Source organism: Melozone crissalis, unplaced genomic scaffold, assembly GCF_028551555.1.
Source record: "Melozone crissalis strain CALT ecotype California unplaced genomic scaffold, PUWL_Pcris_2 ptg000081l_1, whole genome shotgun sequence".
Classification (NCBI taxonomy): Eukaryota; Metazoa; Chordata; class Aves; order Passeriformes; family Passerellidae; genus Melozone; species Melozone crissalis.
Window position 1 is genome coordinate 8,678,109 of NW_026535858.1, and position 18,679 is coordinate 8,696,787.

Sequence of the window (18,679 nt, forward strand, 5' to 3'; positions counted from 1 at the left end):
AGATGATTGCTTGTAGTGCAGAAATAGCAGTGAAGTTACTGACCTGCTGGAGAGTGAGGTTTGGCCTCTCCTCCTTGGAGAGTTAATGGAGATTTGTTGGCTTCTCTCTGTGGCTTTCTCCTCTGGGAGACAGTTCAGTTCAGTAAGAGAAGTTTAAAGAAACTTACAGAGAGTTGTAAATATCTCTTCTGTGCTGTCCTGGGAGAAGATTCCCTTTTCACCTGGGAGAGAAGTGAAACACTGGAGCAAGAAATGCAGACTGAGCTTGCAGAATAGTTCTGTTTATTTTCTATCTCCCTTCCTCCATCTCCAGTTTTGGCAGATACTGCAGTGAACATTGCACAAAAGCAGCTCCTAGTGTCTCTTGCTGTATTGGAGAATGGAGGATTGTTTCTTTTTATTTGGTTTGCTCATCCTAAAACTACTGGAGTGGAATTTAAGCTCTAGACCACACAAAATTTGAAATTTTGCTAGAGGAATGTGTGGTGGTTAGCTATTTGTACTAAAATATCACTTATTTTTTAGCATTTGGACAAAAGGACTGCTTTCCTAAAGAGAGTTTTTAGTACTTTGTCAGAATGAAATTTTCTGCTGCTGCTTATTATTGCTGTTTAAATTTAACATTACATAGGTTATTTAGAATTTAATAGAGAGAATTTGGTGAAATATGGAGACTGCAAGCATTTTCTTAGTGGTTTTTGCAGATCTCCACTCCAATGAATGTAAAGATCATAGATCTTTAATGCAGACCCTATATGCACATAAACACTGAGATGAATTTTCTCCTGTTTTGGCAATCCCTGCCAGAGTCTGTCAGTGCTTTAAAGCATCTTGTTTTTCTTGGCACAATATATCTTTTTTATACTTAACATTGTATCACTTTTAGCACAGATACTCAAGGAAAATTTCCTACTAACTGGAAATAAGCCAATCTAGAGAAGTTTCTTTTTTGAATACTTTAAATGCAGATGTGTGCTATAACAAAGAGTTTTGATGCTGCTTTTGGTAGTTGTTCTTGAACTTCATTTGCATTCTCTTTTTGAAACAAATGAAAGTCTCTAATGAGAGGTTTTGTAGCTGTTAACCTCTATGTGATACTTTTACATTGGCTAGACTTGACTCTTACAGAAAACTATTGTAATATTGTAATAAGTCAATAAAAATATTGTAATAAATCAATGAAAACTAATATTCTAGGTTAATCTGTTCCACTTAATCTCTCCTAGGTTCTGTGGTCCCCAATACAAAACCTTCCCCATCTGCTCCTGACTGGAGTAGTTCAAGTACAGACAATCATATTAATCAAGGATCAACCTTGACTTCAGGAAAAGGAATTGTGACAAATGAAGGACAAGGTATGTTCTTGTGTGCTTGGCTAATCTTAAAAGTTGGTCAATCTAATTGATCATACCTCTCTTCTAAATGCTGCAGTAAATAATTGAGAATTCATTTGAAAACACAAAAGAAATATCAAAGAACGTTGCCGTTGCTTTGCTATTGGAATCAAAAGGTGACCCCTGTGGCAGGGAGAAATGATGAGGAGGACTCCATGGATATCAGAAGGCTAATTAATTACTTAATTATACTATATTATTCTATATTATATTACATTACATCTAAACTGAATCTGCACAAGCTCCCAACTCAACTCAACTGCCCAGAATCTCGTGACTGTCTGCTGACTGACAGTCTGCACACACACTTGGCCCTGACAGGCCAAGGAAACAAAACATCATCACCCTGGGTAAACAATCTCCATATTGCATTCTACTTTGGCACAGCACAGGAGCAGTGAATGAAAGAGGAATAGTTTTGATCATTCTTTTCACTGCTTCTCTCAGGTTCAGAGAATGTGAATCCCACACTTTGCTATGGTGTTGCAGGGTTTTAAGAAAAAAGAAACCAAATTCACAACTTGCATCAGGTGGTGAAGAAGATCCTAGTTCCTTCTTACATGCCCCTGTTGAATTTGCATAATACAGCATTTGACAGGCCCAGCGGCCCTTAGTGCAGAGATAGGATGCAAAAAGCATCCCCTGCATGCACTCTGGTAAATATTGCACACAGCAGTATAGGAAAGCAGGACAACCCTGATGATGAGGAGGACTCCATCTTATCAGAAGGCTAATTAATTACTTTATTATATTATATTATTCTATATTATATTACACTGTATTACACTGAATCTGCCAAACACTCAACTACACAGAATCTTATGACTGTCAGCCCTCACACACCTGGATTCAATTGGTCAGTGAATCAAAACACTCACACCAGAATCCAATCAAGCAAATTCCTTCAGGTAAATAACCTTCCTCAGTGCATTCCACTTGTTCCAAAACACAGGAGCAGTAAATGAGATAAGAATTGTTTTTTTCTTTCTCTCTGAGGTTCAGAGAATGTGAATCCCAGAAATATCTTTGGGAAGTTGTGCCTTGTTTTTTTTTCTCTGTGAAGAGAAATGCGGCCACCCAGCAGGACCCTCACCCCTACAATTGTACCATCCCTTTTGAAAATTGTCTCCTCTCTCTTCAACAGCAGCTGAAGGAGAAGGTCTTTTACGAGACAGAGAGAAGAAGGTGCGTCCATTCTCCATGTTTGACTCTGTGGAGCAGTCTGCTGGGCTGGGCACCCTGAGGAAGAACCAGAGCAGTGAGGATCTCCTGAGGGAGGCACAGGTATGGAGGGAGCCCTGGCTGCTGCTTCCCATCTGCCAGGCCTTACCCACAGCTCTTCTCAGAGCTTTCTGGCAGACACATTAGAAGTAGTGAGGTCAGCTTTTAAAAGACCGCTTCTGAGAAAAAAAACCCCTTAGGCTTTTTGATAGCTCCAAATGATTCTCTGCAGTCACTGTGATGGGAATCTCTCTTAATTACTTGTACAAGTGTGTATTTTTCCCCCAAAGATACAAGGAGGCTTTTGCATGTTTGTTTGTTTGTTTTTTTTCAAAATTATCTACGTACTTGTTTCACACTCTAATGCAACAGTGTCCTTCAGATGTTTGACAGCAGTAAAACTTGCCACCTCAAATTTGGCATGAAGGACAGTTTGATCAGGTGGAGGTACACTAGCCTACAACTGGGGATCACAGGTGCTTTGTTGGAGAGCAGCCTCTTGCCAACTGAGTGTCTGATATCTCTAGAGAAATTACTGTGCCCTGTCATTGTTCCTGTTTTAGACATAGCTGTTACAGAAGAATTAAAGAGAATAAATTCAAAGTATTTAAAAACATCAGTGATGATAAAAAGTTTAAAGCAGTTTCTTCCTGGTGTCAGTGATGTTGTAAACTTTATTACAGCAGTAGTAGGCATTAGATACTGTGTCGTACTTTGAGGCTCTTTGGTCCTTCATGGCAGAACTCCTCAATAATGTTTTACTGTTTCATCTTAATGATTTTTTTTGTCTTTCAGACAACCAATAAAAATGTAACCAAGGTGCCACCACCTGTCCCCACTAAACCAAAACAGATAAACTTGCCTTACTTTGGTCAAGCCAGTCACCTTCAACCTGCTGATACAAAGTTGGATGGAAACCTGCAGAAGCTGCCTTTGGCTATTGCAGCTGTGGGGAACAAGCAAAAACCAGTGGCACAGCAGCCTTCTCATCCTTCTCAGCAGATACAGCAAAGAATTTCAGTACCTCCTGCAGGTTCTTCCTCCAGCCAGGATCAAATTCTTCCCTCCTCCAAACAGGAGAGTCCCCCAGCAGCAGCTGTGAGACCTTTTACTCCTCAGCCATCCAAAGAGACTTCGCTGCCACCATTTCGAAAGCCTCAGACTGTGGCTGCCAGTTCCATTTACAGCATGTACACCCAACAGCAGACCCCAGGGAAGAACTTCCAGCAGGCAGTGCAGAGTGCTTTGACGAGGGCACAGACCAGAGGACCACACTTCCCGAGTGGTAAGCATGTGGCTTTCTCCCTCTCTCCTGTCTGATAAACCTCAGATAGATGTTCTTTCCACCTGGTCTCTGGGTATGAAGCTATTCTTCAGGGGAGTTAAGTGGGTGAGGGCAATGTAAGAGGGTAAGGGCAGTGTGAGAACCTTGGATGGATCTTTCTTGCTGTGTAAGAGTGTTAACAAGAAGTGCAGAATGTGTGTCTTGGGTTTGCAAGACAACTAATGGTAGATCTGCTTATCAGATTGGTTCTGTTCAGTTTTTTGTATTCTGCTTCTTTGCTCTACATAAAGAATACTCAACCTGCTTCACCTTTCTTTGTTGTTGTACTCTTGAATATTTGTTGAGTATTGTTCTCTTGAGTATTTCTTATTGATCAAATACCCAACCTTGTTTCCCCTGATCCTGCTCCACAGTGTACGGCAAGCCCGTGATGGCAGGAGCTGGCGTGCAGAACCAGCCGCCGCAGACGGACAACATCTACTCCAACCTCCAGGGCAAGCCAGGCAGCCCAGAGCCCGAGATGGAAACAGCAGCCTCTGCTCATGAGAACCATGAACCAGAGAGGATCCCCCGTCCCCTGAGCCCCACCAAGTTGCTGCCCTTCCTGTCCAACCCCTACCGCAACCAGAGCGACGCCGACCTGGAGGCGCTGCGCAAGAAGCTCTCCAACGCGCCCCGGCCGCTGAAGAAGCGCAGCTCCATCACTGAGCCTGAGGGGCCCAATGGCCCCAACATCCAGAAGCTGCTCTATCAGAGGACCACTCTGGCTGCAATGGAGACTATCTCAGCTCCCTCGCATCCCTCCAAGCAGACGGCATCGGCTGCCAGTCCTGAAAGCCCAGTGGAGATCCCAAATCCTTATCTAAGCACGGAGGCAGAAAAGGAAACAGCTGCTTCCATGCCAGAAGCAGCTATTGCTGAGGAGCCGGAAAGCACAGCAGCAGAGCAGAGTGAAGCTGCTCTTCCCCCTGTGCCTTTGGACCCTGTCCCTGAAGCTGTGTCAGACAGCGATGAACTCACGCAGCCCAAGCCAGAAGAGCCAAACCTAGAAGCTCCACTGCCACTGGAGGTGTACATGGAAGAGTATCCTCCATACCCACCACCTCCCTATCCATCAGGGGAACCAGAGAGTTTGGGAGAGGACTCATTCAATATGAGGCCTCCTGAAGTTACTGGACAGTTTTCCTTGCCTCCTGTAAGTATTAGCTTACAACGGGGATGCCCTGTCAATAAATGATCTCGAGTGCTGCTGTAAACCATGTGCATTGTGTTGTAGAGCTCAGGCAGATGTGGGAGAAGAGTCACACAGTCTAGAAGTCTCTCTGTTGGTATCTGTTCTAGTTGTGTGATGCTCTTATCTCCAGACAGTAATGAAAAGTCTCTCTTGTCCCGAGAATTAATGACATAATGAAAAGTTTCAAATGGAATACACAAATAGTAAAACTCTACAGATCTGTAAAGAATCTTTCCTTCTAGAAGTCTGGCTACACCCAGATTTTACTTCCTTTTTAAGAAAAAGCTGATATTTTTTTCCCCTTTAGGTACAGATACAGATTTCACAAGCATTTCCCACTATTGCTAGTATGAGCTGGGCACTAATTTTCTTAATCCTGGATTGCATTTGTTTATCTGACAGTGCCTTTCTTGAAAAATATGTAGGAACAGACTTCTTTAGTTTTTATCTAAAAAAATCATTTGTAGATATCAGCTGTTTGTACTTCTTTTACTGAATGTTTCCTGAACTGCTTTGTAATCTGATTTACCATCAGTCTAGTCTCAAGTTGCATCAAAATGGAGTCTCTTGGGGCTGGGAGGAGGCAGCATTTTTACTATTTTTTTTGCAATTTTGTATCTGTGTGAGGTATGATGTTATCTCACTGTTGCAGAACAAAAATGCTTAATGTTTTTGGTTTCTCAAAGACTTTCTTTATAAACCTATCAAGAGTAGAGTTTTGATAACAGTTTTCATAACCTGATACATGAAAGTGTTTTTTTCCTCTATCACTTCATTGCAGAGGAGTTAAAACATTTAAATGTGCTTTCTAACCTTGTAATTTCTGCATGGAGTAGACATTTCATGTCGTCATGCTTTAAAGATTTTGTTCTTGCTCCCTTTTACAAGGAAACTTGAGTAGTAGGATTTCCTGAATTGTGAGAACTCACTTCTGCTTGGTTTTGTAGTAACTCTGCAATGCTGAGAAGAAACCAGCCCAACTTCTCGATTTCATATTTAAATCTGTGGGTTTTTCTGCCAGGCTCACTCTTGGAAAAGCCTCTACTTTTGATATCACATACAAATTTACAAACAGAAGAGCATTTTCATGGGAATCTCTACTTAAATATCTTATCTCCACATGCCTGCTCTTGCAGAGTATGAGTCAGTTCTATTCATCTTTGCCTGGACATCTGTCAGAAATTTACATACTCTCGTGAATGGTCTTATTGCTGCTGCCCAGGCAGCTGGGCTGAGTGCTGAGCTAATGCAAGCATGTTCCCTAAAGCAGTGGGTACAAACTCAGCTATAGAAATACTTGGGAATCAATGGCAGCATCTAAAGCAATTCTGCACTTGGTTCTGCATTTTCCTCAAACCATTTTCCATCATTGTTTGCTCCTGCTAACCTCTGGTATACTTGCAAAAATGTTAGGAACTTTAGATCAGCACTTACACTAGTGTACTTTGTGGAGTGTGCTGCTTGGTTTGTCTAACAGCTATGAGAGTTAATGGTGAAATTGTCCAAAAAACAAGCAAAAAAGCATCTTTTCCTGGTATTTGCTAGTTTTGCTACTTTGTTGATGTTTGATCAAGATAACTTCTGTATGAGAGTTGAATAATGACCGTGTCCAGAGATAAAGGCAGAGATCTTTCATAACATGCTTAACCTAATATTTTCACAATGTGTTTGGGGATTGGCAAAAAATGCTATAAATTTCCTATTAAACACTTTTCTAGTTGATAGTTTCTGCTGTCATTCCCAAATAAGCACTTTTGCATTCATCATCTTTCCAGGAAAAAAGTGTTTGTAACTTGTGTCACCTTTTCACAGGGGAAGAGGACGAACTTGCGTAAGACTGGCTCCGAAAGGATTGGCCATGGAATGAGAGTGAAATTCAATCCCTTGGCATTGCTTCTGGATTCATCTTTGGAGGGGGAGTTTGACCTTGTGCAGAGAATAATTTATGAGGTACAAATGCTAATTTGTAAGACAAGGAATTTCAATCCTGGTTGAAACTGACTGTATTTGGAATTTGGCCATGCCCACATTTCATTATTTGGGCATTGCCCAACCCACATCTCCTTATTTGGGCATAGCCACACCCATGTGACCATATTTGGAACTTGGCCATGCCCACATGACAATATTTGGGCATAGCCCCACCCACATGACCTTATTTGGAATTTGGTCATGCCCACATGCCCATATGTGGGCATAGCCCACCCACATGACCGTATTTGGAACTTGAACTCTCCCACATTTCCTTATTTGGGCATTGCCCCACCCACATGACCATATTTGGCACTTGGTCACACCTACATGACCATATTTGGAATTCGGACATGCCCGCATGACCATATTTGGGGTTTGGCCGTGCCCACATGACCATATTTGGAGTTTGGACACGCCCACATTCCCTTATTTGGGCATTGCCCACCCACATGACCATATTTGTAATCTGACCACACCCACATGACCATATTTGTGCATAGTCCTGCCCATATGTCCATATTGGTAATCTGACCACACCCACATAACCATATTTGGGGTTTGACCAAGCCCACATGACCATATTTGAATTTGGCCCCACCCACACCACCTTTTGGGGCATAGTCCAGCCCACATGACCTTATTTGGGCATGACCCCGCCCACATTAGGTTAGGTTCTAAGTGATCATACTTGGAGGCTGATTTTAAGTGTGTTAAATTCACAGTGGATTTTTAGCATTAAGACTATAAATTAAGAGGACGCCTTTTCTTAATTTTTTATGTAGTGTTTCATTCCTATCTGCTATGTTATCAGATAATTTGGTCGGCAAAATCCATGTGAACTTTGCTCACAGTTAAATAAACTTAGATCAGAAATTTATTGAAAGTGCTTTTAGTAAGTTGTCAAGATCCTGTTGCCCTGAACCATACTGTTAAAGGGAAGCCTGCAAGCTTAAATATGAATCTTGGTGCAAAGTTGGTAGTGAATGTAGCCTTTGTGCTCATGTCCTTCCTATAAATACATCACAAATTCATATTTCAGAACAAGTGATTTTTGTATGAGAGTGATTATTCCAGAGAGTTTCACCTGAATGTGATTGTTCCTTTCTGGCTGGCCAGGTGGAAGATCCTAGCATGCCCAATGATGAAGGAATTACTGCTCTGCACAACGCCGTGTGTGCCGGGCACACGGAAATCGTGAAGTTCCTGGTGCAGTTTGGGGTGAACGTGAACGCTGCAGACAGTGATGGATGGTGAGGCTTTCATTAAGTGCCTCCTTATGGATGTTCTCCACTAGAGTCAGGACTAGGGAGATGCTGCAGGTCCCTCAGAATGTCCCTTGCTTTTCTCCTGTGGAGCTGGCAAGGAGTTTCTTTCCAAAGCAAAGCAACAGCAGTTCTTTGTGGGGTATCATATGGGACTGTGCAGATAGGAAAATAGGGAAGTTAAAGCAATATTCCCTGTATGAAAAAACCATTGTAGGGGTGTGGACATGGTTGTCAGGAAATTGCTCTGTGTCTTTGAGATAGTGAAGATAGCTTGTAATGAGCCTTATGCTGAAATTCCCAATATCCTCTGTGAGATAACCTATAACTTACTCATGCTCTGGGCAGTATCTAGCCCTGCAAGATCTCCCCAGTTCTTTGTCCAATAATCAGCCATCTTGAAACTAAAATAAAGTGGAAAACCATAACTTTCAAACAACCTTGCAGCTGATAATGTGTTACAAATCTTTTTTACAAATAACTAGGGAGATTATTTATGGAAGACCAGTGCAAGGGGTAGTGATTTTACTGTTATTTCTGCCTATAACAGAAGTGCTTGAGGCCTAAAACTGAGTAAAGATGCTTGTGCTCCCTCAACCTGAGGGGTTATCACAATTACATGCACTTGTCACGAAGTCAAATCTCAAAGTAATTGTCTAGATTGTAAGAGGCATCATGTCAGGAAGATTTCTGAGTGGGTTTTCAATATTGATTAATTGTTGAATTTTTAGTGCCTTAATGAATGTTCCTAAAATGTTAATGGATTACAGAAAGGTAGAATAACTGGAAATCTGTATGGAAACTTAGCTTTAGGGCTCAAGCAGCTCTCAGTAGCTCCTGTTCCCTGTGCAAAGTGATTGCTCTTGACATGCTGAGTTAGGTGCTGTGCTGGGCAGGGCTGATTGCCCAGGTCCTGCCAGCTTGGGTGCTGTTTGCTCCCAGGGCTCTGTGAGCACTCTGTGAGCAGTGGGAGTGAGGTGCCATCTTTCTGTGCTTGCAGGACCCCTCTGCACTGTGCAGCCTCCTGCAATAACGTGCAGGTGTGCAAGTTCCTGGTGGAGTCGGGGGCAGCCGTGTTTGCCATGACCTACAGCGACATGCAGACGGCTGCGGACAAGTGCGAGGAGATGGAGGAGGGCTACACACAGTGCTCCCAGTTCCTGTATGGTGAGTGCCAACCTGAGCCCTGCAGCACCCCAGGGGCTCCCTGCTCTCGGGTTTTGTGTTGCTGGAATGGCTCCTGAGGGATTAAAAAGTCTCTTTTGCCAGCCCCGTGATCGAGGAAGAAGCTGAGATTCCTCAGCTTCTCATGGTTGTTTATTTTCTCTTATCTAACACATTCTTTCTCTGACCCACTGAGGCCTGTCCAGCAGGTTGGGTTGAGGCACACTAATCACCCTTGGGGTGGTGTTAGCTTTTTATACTAAGAACTACGTGTACTTTATTGACAATAATTCTCCAATACCTATCACCTATGTTAGACAGTGTGTCTCTACCCTAAACCAATCCAGAAGTGTCACCATCACTGCAGAAGATGGAAGGACAAGAAGAAGAAGGAGGACAGGACATACCCAGATTCCTCCATTTTGCCTCTTGAACCCCCATTCTAAATCCCCAAAATTCTACAATTTAACCCTGTGATAAATTCACTAACATTCTACTCAAACCCTTGTGGTTTGTATATCTTCACTGAATGAAAATAGGTAGTTTTTTCCATGGGCTAAAATCGAAGGCACAGCTGTCTTTGACTCTGTGCCAAGGTCTCTGAGCCCCCTGCCAGGGTCTGGAGTCCTCCAGGGCAGCCAGAGCAATGTCCTGGGTTCTGACGCCTCTTTGTGCATGAGGAGGGGTGAGTTGCACACTCAGCTTAGGTGCCTGTGCCTCTTGGAAAGAGAGAGGTTTTCACCAGCTTCAGCAGCTTCCTGAGTTCCATTGAGATTAACTTTGTAATACCCTGTGGAGGAGAGCTGAGTAACAGAAGGTTTCTGTATATAAAAAGCTTTGACTGAAGCAGGTGCACTGACAGATGCACCACTTAGGTGAATCTTGCCACATAAGAACTTCTTTACATGAAAACAAAAGTGGTATGGATATGTCAGTGGGCAGTTTGTAGCTGTTAGCTGGTGTCTTGAAATGGGTATTTCCTAATGTGCACCTTAGAAGCAGAAAAGATAATGCCAAGTTCCTGCCTTGATGGATGTTAGTAAGCTTTGAGTTTGACTTTACCTCCCTTTTTTCTTCACTTGCATTTAAAAATAAATCCCATATTAAGTTTATATTTTATTCAAATAGTAAGGCTACAGAGATACTATCTTTGAATGGAGAAAAGGAATTCCCCCTAGAGTGTGATGAGTATTAGGCAGTGAGGTTTTACATTACTTTACTGTATGTTTTGTGTGTAATGAGGTTTTAAGTTACTTTTCTCTGTTTTGTATGTAGCTCATGTCCCCTAGGCACACACCAGCTGGTGTGTCATCTCTCTGCAAGAGGTTAGAGTAACAGCAATGTTACACAGCAGAAAAAGCTGTAAAACTGCCTTTCTGCTTTTGTGGCACAGCTGAGAGCTGAGTTTCTCTAAGCTGCTCCTAAGCCAGGAGATTTCAAAACAGTCTGTCCAGCTGTCCTCACTAAGCTTGAAAACTGTGTCTTTGGTGCCAAATACACAGTTTTCTCTGTAAAGGGAGGAAGCCTTTTTAAGTGGCATCAAAATTTTTAGGCTAAGCAAAATTCCATTTGGTTTTGTATCCAGACTCTGAGGGAGGTCATCAACACCAAATACCCAAGGAAGATTGTAGGATTAGATAAAAAAAATACTTGTCTAATATTTTAAACTGGTTTTAACTCAGACATGAATTAAGAGATGTTACATTTGTGTTGAACAGCTCTTGAGGGATTTCTTTCAGGAATTTGTCCAATTCTTAGATTCAGATAAATTGCCCATGAGATCCTATGAAAGGAGGTCCATTGTCTCATTATATATAGTATGAAGAAATCCTTTCTTTTTGTTTGTGGGGTTTTTTTATGACCTCTCATCCAATGATTTCACTTGATACTCTGTTTTGTGTTGAGTTTGGGATCTTTTTGTGTTATGAGATACTTTTTGATGGGTCCTGAAAGGACTGTAAGGCTTTGGCCTATTAAGTTTGGCCAGTTTTTCCAGATTGAAACCACTGAAACTATCTCTTGATTTTATTGGTTATTCAGCTACCAAAGTTCCTTATTGTTTCATCAGAAATTAGTTTTATTGCTAAGACTTGTTCTGCTTGCCTGTAGTTACTGTAAGAAATTATTCCCTGCCTAAAACTGCTTCTGTAAAAGAAGTTTGGGAATGTGTATCTGTTTCCAGAACTGCACTAAAACCTGGCCCTCTAAACTCCTTATTAAGCTGATAAACCCTGGTGTAATTCATTGATTCACCTCATCTTTTTTGTTGCAAATGATGTCCAATATCAAGTAAGAGGTACAGGTAGGTTTAAATAAAACCAGTCATCCTTTAGCATTGATTAAATTACAGGTCTGATGCTGCTGAAGTATGGAAATTTTCACTTTGTTAAATGCAATGCCTGTGCTGGCTCTGTTTGCTCCACTGCCCTGGTGTGACCACAAACACCCCTTTAGGACACCACATGCATTGTGTGAATTTTCTTTGTCTGCTTTGATGCTCAGAGCTCAATCTTCCCTGGATGCAGAGCATGGTTTTGGCCATGCAAAGCAAGGGAAGAGCTTCTCTGAGCAGAGCTTATCATGCACTGGAAGTAATTTAATGTTATGTGCTGAGCTGGTGTGCAGAAGTGAAGAATTTGATTTGAGCAGATGTAGGTGGTAATAGATACTTGATGAAAAGGGAAATAGTGTGCAGTGTACTCTCTGCTCCTGAAAACACCAGAACCAACAACAAAAAAAGAGAAACACAGTAGAATTCAGTATTTAAAAATAATTACCTAAGAGAAAATCAACTGGTGTACAAACTAAGATACCTTTTCCAGTTTTCTGCCTAGAGGCTGAGGAAATGGGTACAGAAAGAAGAGTCTCATCTCTGGCTACAGCTGTAAAATGAGCAAGTTCTGAATAACCCTGCAGGGTGCATGTATGTACTTCAAACCACCTTGGTCCAGAAATCATTTATCGGAATTGTGTTTCTGAAGGCAGTGTTTAAAACAAACAAAAAAAAAAACCAGTGTTAGAAATTAAGAACTACTGAGATAACCAAAAGCAGCTGCAGAGTAGCAGGCAAATCTCTCAGGTACAGGGCTGAGATGCAACTTGCTTTAAAGTTCTGAAATAAAATGACCCAGGTGGCAAATGACACCACAAGCATCAAAATGACAGTGGTGATCAACCCAGGCAGGTGTTGCTATCTCTCTGTGACAGAAGGAGATTACTGTTGCACTAAGAGTACAGAAAGTGTTTCTTGCTTATCACTTAGGTCTAGAAGGCATGGACACAAAAATATAACCTTTAATCAGTCAGTGCTACTCTCCCCATTTGCCTTGTATTTTTTGAGCATGTTTAAGGAAGGAATCTGTCTGCTGTAATTTCACAAAGCCACTTCTTCCAGGGTCAGCTCTGAGTAGGCAGCATGGTGCCAAGTAGGTAGGAATTTTGGTTTTTTTTTTTCCTGGACTGTCTTCCAGTAAAAATAAAGGAGTCTTCCCTCCCATCATCCTTTTTATTTATATCTTTCCCTCTCACTTGAGCTGCTGTGTGTTTGCAATGTTGCAGGAGTGCAGGAGAAGATGGGGATCATGAACAAAGGAGTGATTTATGGGCTGTGGGATTACGAGGCTCAGAACGACGACGAGCTGTCCATGAAGGAAGGGGACTGCATGACAATCCTGCGCCGCGAGGATGAGGAGGAGATCGAGTGGTGGTGGGCACGGCTCAATGACAAGGAAGGCTACGTGCCCAGAAACCTGCTAGGGGTGAGTCCTGGCTGCTTCCAGAGCCAAAAAAACCCCCATCCCTGGATGTAGAGTGTGCACAGCATTGTGTTCTCCTTGGGTCTCTTGCATCGAGGTGCAGCTTTTAGAGTCGGGAGGAAGGAAGTGACATTCTCCATCTTTATTTAGGGAGTTGAATGTCTTGGCAGAGTGGGTTAACAGCCTCTGTTTAAGGTACTTACCCAGATTAATGGGTGCTGTAGGAATGTGCCCCCTGTTGACAGAGTGACAAAACTATCCTTTGTCTCCTTAAAAAGGAAAAAAGCCCACAATTTCTTTCCTCAATTAGCAAAAAAGGCCCCGCGTAGGATCTTGGGGACTCCACCTCGAGCTTAAGGAAAGCCAATTAGACAGGAACCAAAAAATCCCACCTAAGCAATTGACTAGAAAAAAAGAGAACAAAGGAACCAATGGCTTTTGTGAGGTGTTTTACCAGGAGCAAGAACGTCTTGCACCTGGCTCAGGTTTTCTCTGTAAAGAGTTTTGTTATTTTGGCTTTTATTAACACTTTTCTGTTTCCAACACCACCATAGAAGCCATCCTGCTGATTTTAGGTAGCTGAGCTATCTTAAGTATGATATAGATCTCCAAGAGCTTATGGGACCTGGCTTGAGGAGACCATATATCAGGGTGCCCATAAGAAAAACATATATCACCACCCTGCTATACACAGCAAGCCCTAATACCAACCTTGTCTCACCATCTTAGAGAGAAAAAACCCAAAACTCCAAAGATGGTATATGAATAAGGCTTTCTTGAGCATGTTTGTTACTGTCATATTTTCTGAAAAATCTCTTTGCCCAGGATTTCTCTCCTGGGAAGCTGAGAAGCCTCAGAGAAAAAGGAAAACAATATTATCTCATTTGTTTCTCTTGTGTTTTGCTGCTTTGGAATGTGGCTGGATATTGTTTATCCAACAGGTGAATTGTTTTTACTTATTGGCCAATTACAGCCAAGCTGTGTAGGACTCTGACAAGAGAGTCACAAGTTTTCATTAGTATCTTTTAGCCTTCTGTCTGTATCCTTTAGTATAGTTTAGTATAGTATTCTTTAATATAATATAAATAATAAAATAATAAATTAGCCTTGTAAGAACATGAAGTCAAATTCATCATTCCCTCCAATTACAGGGGTCTCAGAAAATACTACACATGTCCTCAGGCACGTGGGGTGATTTTAGGGCTGACCTGTGTAGGGCCAGGAGCTGAACTCAGTGATTCCTTAAGGGGATCCTTTCCAACTCAGGATATTCTATGACTTTTTGAGAATTTTCCCTGTTTCAAAAAAGTGATGTACTGCCACAAAGGGCATTCAGAACTGAAACCTGCATGAGGAGTGAGTCATGAGTCCTTGCCTGTGTACACAGGGCACCTTTTGATCCAAGGAGATAAGCACTGCAAAAATCTAGGTTATCTTTATTTTCTAGTGTTGGAAAACAGATTACATAGCTCAGTAAAGGCAGATCTTTGTTTTCTCCTATGCTTTTAAAATAACATTTAACTGTATGTTTAAGGCCTTACATGAATGGCCTCTCCTTCTCTCATCACCTTTTGTATTGTCTTTTATTAAAAACAACAGTGTACAAATAAGATACTTTCAATTATGGCCCTGTATTTCTCCTCATAGCTGAGTTGCTAGAAAATGATGGCAGATGGACACACATATAAAAACTCCATTAAGCTTTTTTCTGCAATTCTGGTTGCCCTGGTGCTGGAGATAAGAGGTTCTCCAAGATTAACCACTGTGAATTTTAGCTGATTGATGTATGATGCTTGAAAGAGGCTGAGCCTCCTTCCTCATGCAGATAATCCTCAAACTGGTTGGATTTTGCAGAGCAACTCTTTCTAATGCAAAATCAGTTTTCATGTCTGTACCATTTCCAGGTCAGGCCTTCACACCATGTGCTGTAAAATCCTGCCTAACATTGTACTCCTGCTCAGTTTTTTCCTCTCCAGAGTAAACATTTCAAAATTGAGAGCAGCTATTAGCCCTGCACAGTAAGGTTAAAATGGCAGCTTTTTGAGTTTTTGCCTGCCCTGGGGTGAATTGTGCATGTAGTGCTTGTTCATAAGCTTTTGCTTTGAGCCTGAGCACAGGTGTGTAAGAACACAAGGAACATCTGTGTTTCTAGGAAAAAAAAAAAGGCACAAGGCAGCAGAGCTTAAACTGGAGATCAAAACTTACCTTTGTAAGCACGACATGATCCCAACAGAGTTTTTGGGGAAAACTACACAGTATTTATTAACTGTGACACTCCTGCCACTGAATTATCCTGTGGTGATTCTCCAAAGCAATTACTGTCCTTTAATATTGTAGCTGAATTCTAATCTATGATTAGAATAGATCTGGTAGATTAATATATTCTTATTTTTATCATAGTTGCTTTTATCCTTTTGCAGCCAGGTGTACTGAATAAAAACAAGGATTAAATGATCTGTATCAGTGCTCTACCCTTCTTAGAGACTCCCTGGCTCCCTGTGCTAATAAGATAATTCTGTCAGGTGCTGTAACTGGCTGACTTCATGTCTAAGAGTGGTGAAATCACAGCACGCTGAGCCACACCTTGTGGAGAAGTCATTGGCCTTGTCTTAGTCCCTGAGAAAAGAATAAAGTCAGAGTCTGGTTAAAGAGAGAAGGAGGCAGCTTTGAGGGGAGCTTTGGGCTGTGATGTAGACATGCATTGCCAGTTAGAGCACAGAGGATTCATCTCTCCTAACTGGATGGAGTGTCTCCTCCTATTTTCACATGCCAGTGGCCATGCTGTGCAGAACAGCTCCCTAAGCCCTTCCAAGTGAGAGCCAACAGCTTCCCAGGCATCTTGTCTGTTGTATTTGCTGGCAATGTCCCCATGAAGGCAGGAATGATGAATCTGACTCCATGTTCTCAGAAGGATAATTTATGACTGATATGATATGATAGAATACAGAAAGGATACTTACTGAATGTTAAAAAGATAATAATGAAAACTCGTGATTCTCTCCAGAGTCCCAACACAGCTTGGCCCTGATTGGCCAAGGAGTTAAACATTTCACACCAGAATCCACCTGTGGGTAAACAATCTCCAAACACATTCCACATGTGAGCACAATACAGGAGAAGCAAATGAGATAAAAATTGTTTTCGTTTTCTCTGAGGCTTTTCAGCTTCCCAGGAGAAAAATCCTGGGTGAAGGAATTTTTTCAGAGAATGTGAATGCCACACTTGTCCCTGCTGTGTGCTGTCCCAAGCTGTGTCCTGTCAGTTTTCCTCTGTACCCTTGTGTGTGTGACCAGAACATGGCCCAAGGGCCACAGGCTGGCAGGGATCAGTTTCCTGCTGGCCACCCACCCTCCACTCTCTAAAGCTCCTCCACTTCCATTGTCCTTCTGTAGACAAATGTTTCCAGCTTGCCCAAAGCTGTGCTGCCATAAAAGCTGATAGGTGAGAGAAAGCAAAACAGGGTTGCTTTGCATTTTTTATAAATGCGACCAGAGAGGTGAAGTCTGGTTTCCCAGACTGAACAATCTCATAGTTCACTGAACACAGAAATCTCTTGACTTACAAAGCCACGTGTTTTTCCTGGCCCACCCATGTGGGTAGAGCTAGAAGTATTCAGTTATGTGCTGTTCAATACCTTCCTTTTGTACTGATACAGTATTTTTTAAGCTTCTCTAAGACTGCTAAATTCAAATTTGTCAATGCCCTGGATGTTTTTTATAACCATACTTTTGCTACTATGGGTTACATTAGAATTGTAGCACCAAAGAGAGGGGTTTTTGTTCCTTTATTTTTCTTTAAAAAAAAGTAACCTTTTAAAGTACTAAAATTTTAAACCTCCTTTCTGTTTTACCCTCAGCTGTATCCAAGGATTAAACCTAGACAAAGAAGCTTGGCATGAAATAGTACAGAAGCCAGATTCTTGAAGCACTAATCATGGATAACTTACAGAAAAAAAGGTCCATTTTGTGTTGGTTCCAATATCATGAGACTTATTTCAATGACAATGTAATTTGAAAGCTATGAAAAATGTGCTCTGAAAACAAATGAAGGATTGATGCATTAGCAAATGGATGAGGGCATTGTACAAGATGAAATAATGCTTACAAGCAAATGAAATTCTGCTGCCTTTGGTCAAATCAAGCCATTATGTTCAAGTACCCACCCAGCTGTCTTCAAACATGGCAGAAGAGAGTTTCACTTCTTTTCTGCATTAAATACAAGGACCTTTTGAAATTGCCATTGAAGGAATCATCATGAAACAGACAACATGGCTTTGTCCAAATTTATCCCGAGGCTTTTTCCAGATGGGAGAAATTGAAGTATGTGCATAGCACCCAACTGCTTATTGCTGGAAGCAAAATGTTTGTTAAAAGAAGCTAAAAAAACTGAAGTTCATCTGAAGAGTGACAACCACATGACCAATCCATTAAGCAATAACTTTTAAAAAAGCTGTAGCATCTTAGAAATTTTATGTATTCAAAATATCATGTGCTGTAACAGAAATGTAGTTTTAGATTCCTCTTTTTACAAAGAGCCTCATGTATTTATTGTATTTTGTACTTTGAAGACTAAGTGTAGAAACTTTCTGTAGTCCTTGACAATGTACTTGTTTTTACTCTACTTGTTTACTTCACCATTAAACTTTTGTCTCCTCTTAAGCTTTAACTCTGGGTATTTTAATAGTGATTTTTATTAGAAATGTTACTAGTAAGACACTGTTGTTGAACATTGCACTAACTTTGAGCTGCTTTCTGTATTGAACTGAACCCCTCCTCCCCCAGCCATTCAAGGTAGTTTTTCTGCATTTAAAATTGAGCTGAATCTGTTAGTGACACATTGTTAAACTTCAAAGCTAAGGGACATACTTAAGGAAAAAATCCAATTTGGCACAAGTATTTTCCAAGTAAAGCCTTTCCTATAGAGCTATTCTTTCTATTTGGCAATAATTTGATACTGAACATTATTTAACAGAGGAGTAAATAATTCCTTAAGGGTATTTAGAAAGTGCCTTACCCTACTAGGTAAGTCCTACTGCTTTCTGAAAAGGTGCCCATAAGGAAGAAACAGTTTCTATGGAAAACATTTCCCCACAGTTCCTCAGGTGGGGAAGCTAAAGGCAGCAGCATTGAGTGTGGGGTATATGGTATCAATTATCTATCTTAGAAACCTTTGGCTGTTCAAGCACTCATCTATAAAAGTATCAGCTTATCTAACATCTCAGTAACTGCCACACATCCACAATCAGCTCCAGCATGCTGGTTTTCCCCTTTAAAGGGCAGCAACTTCTGTTCCTCAAAGCAAAAGGTTCTGCATGGGCACTGTGATGATCTATCTCTAAGAAAAAAAAAACAAAACCAAAAAGTGCTTCTTTTCAGCAGAAATAACAGTCT

General features: G+C 41.4%; 1 protein-coding gene across 3 annotated transcripts in view; it reads left to right on the forward strand.

The window, feature by feature from the left end:
• Positions 1-17,954, forward strand: part of TP53BP2 (tumor protein p53 binding protein 2) — a 55,397-nt gene extending 37,443 nt beyond the window's left edge. For 2 of the 3 annotated variants that reach the window (XM_054290446.1, XM_054290448.1), the window contains exons 10-18: positions 1,227-1,355; positions 2,536-2,678; positions 3,411-3,900; positions 4,314-5,095; positions 6,947-7,084; positions 8,225-8,358; positions 9,371-9,537; positions 13,093-13,292; positions 17,146-17,954. In XM_054290446.1, coding sequence (XP_054146421.1) covers positions 1,227-1,355; positions 2,536-2,678; positions 3,411-3,900; positions 4,314-5,095; positions 6,947-7,084; positions 8,225-8,358; positions 9,371-9,537; positions 13,093-13,292; positions 17,146-17,187 — 2,225 coding nt within the window. In that variant the 3' untranslated portion in view covers positions 17,188-17,954. The remainder of the gene's footprint in view (positions 1-1,226; positions 1,356-2,535; positions 2,679-3,410; positions 3,901-4,313; positions 5,096-6,946; positions 7,085-8,224; positions 8,359-9,370; positions 9,538-13,092; positions 13,293-17,145) is intronic. The other variant, XM_054290447.1, reaches the window with a different exon arrangement.
• The last annotated feature ends 725 nt before the right edge of the window (positions 17,955-18,679 follow it).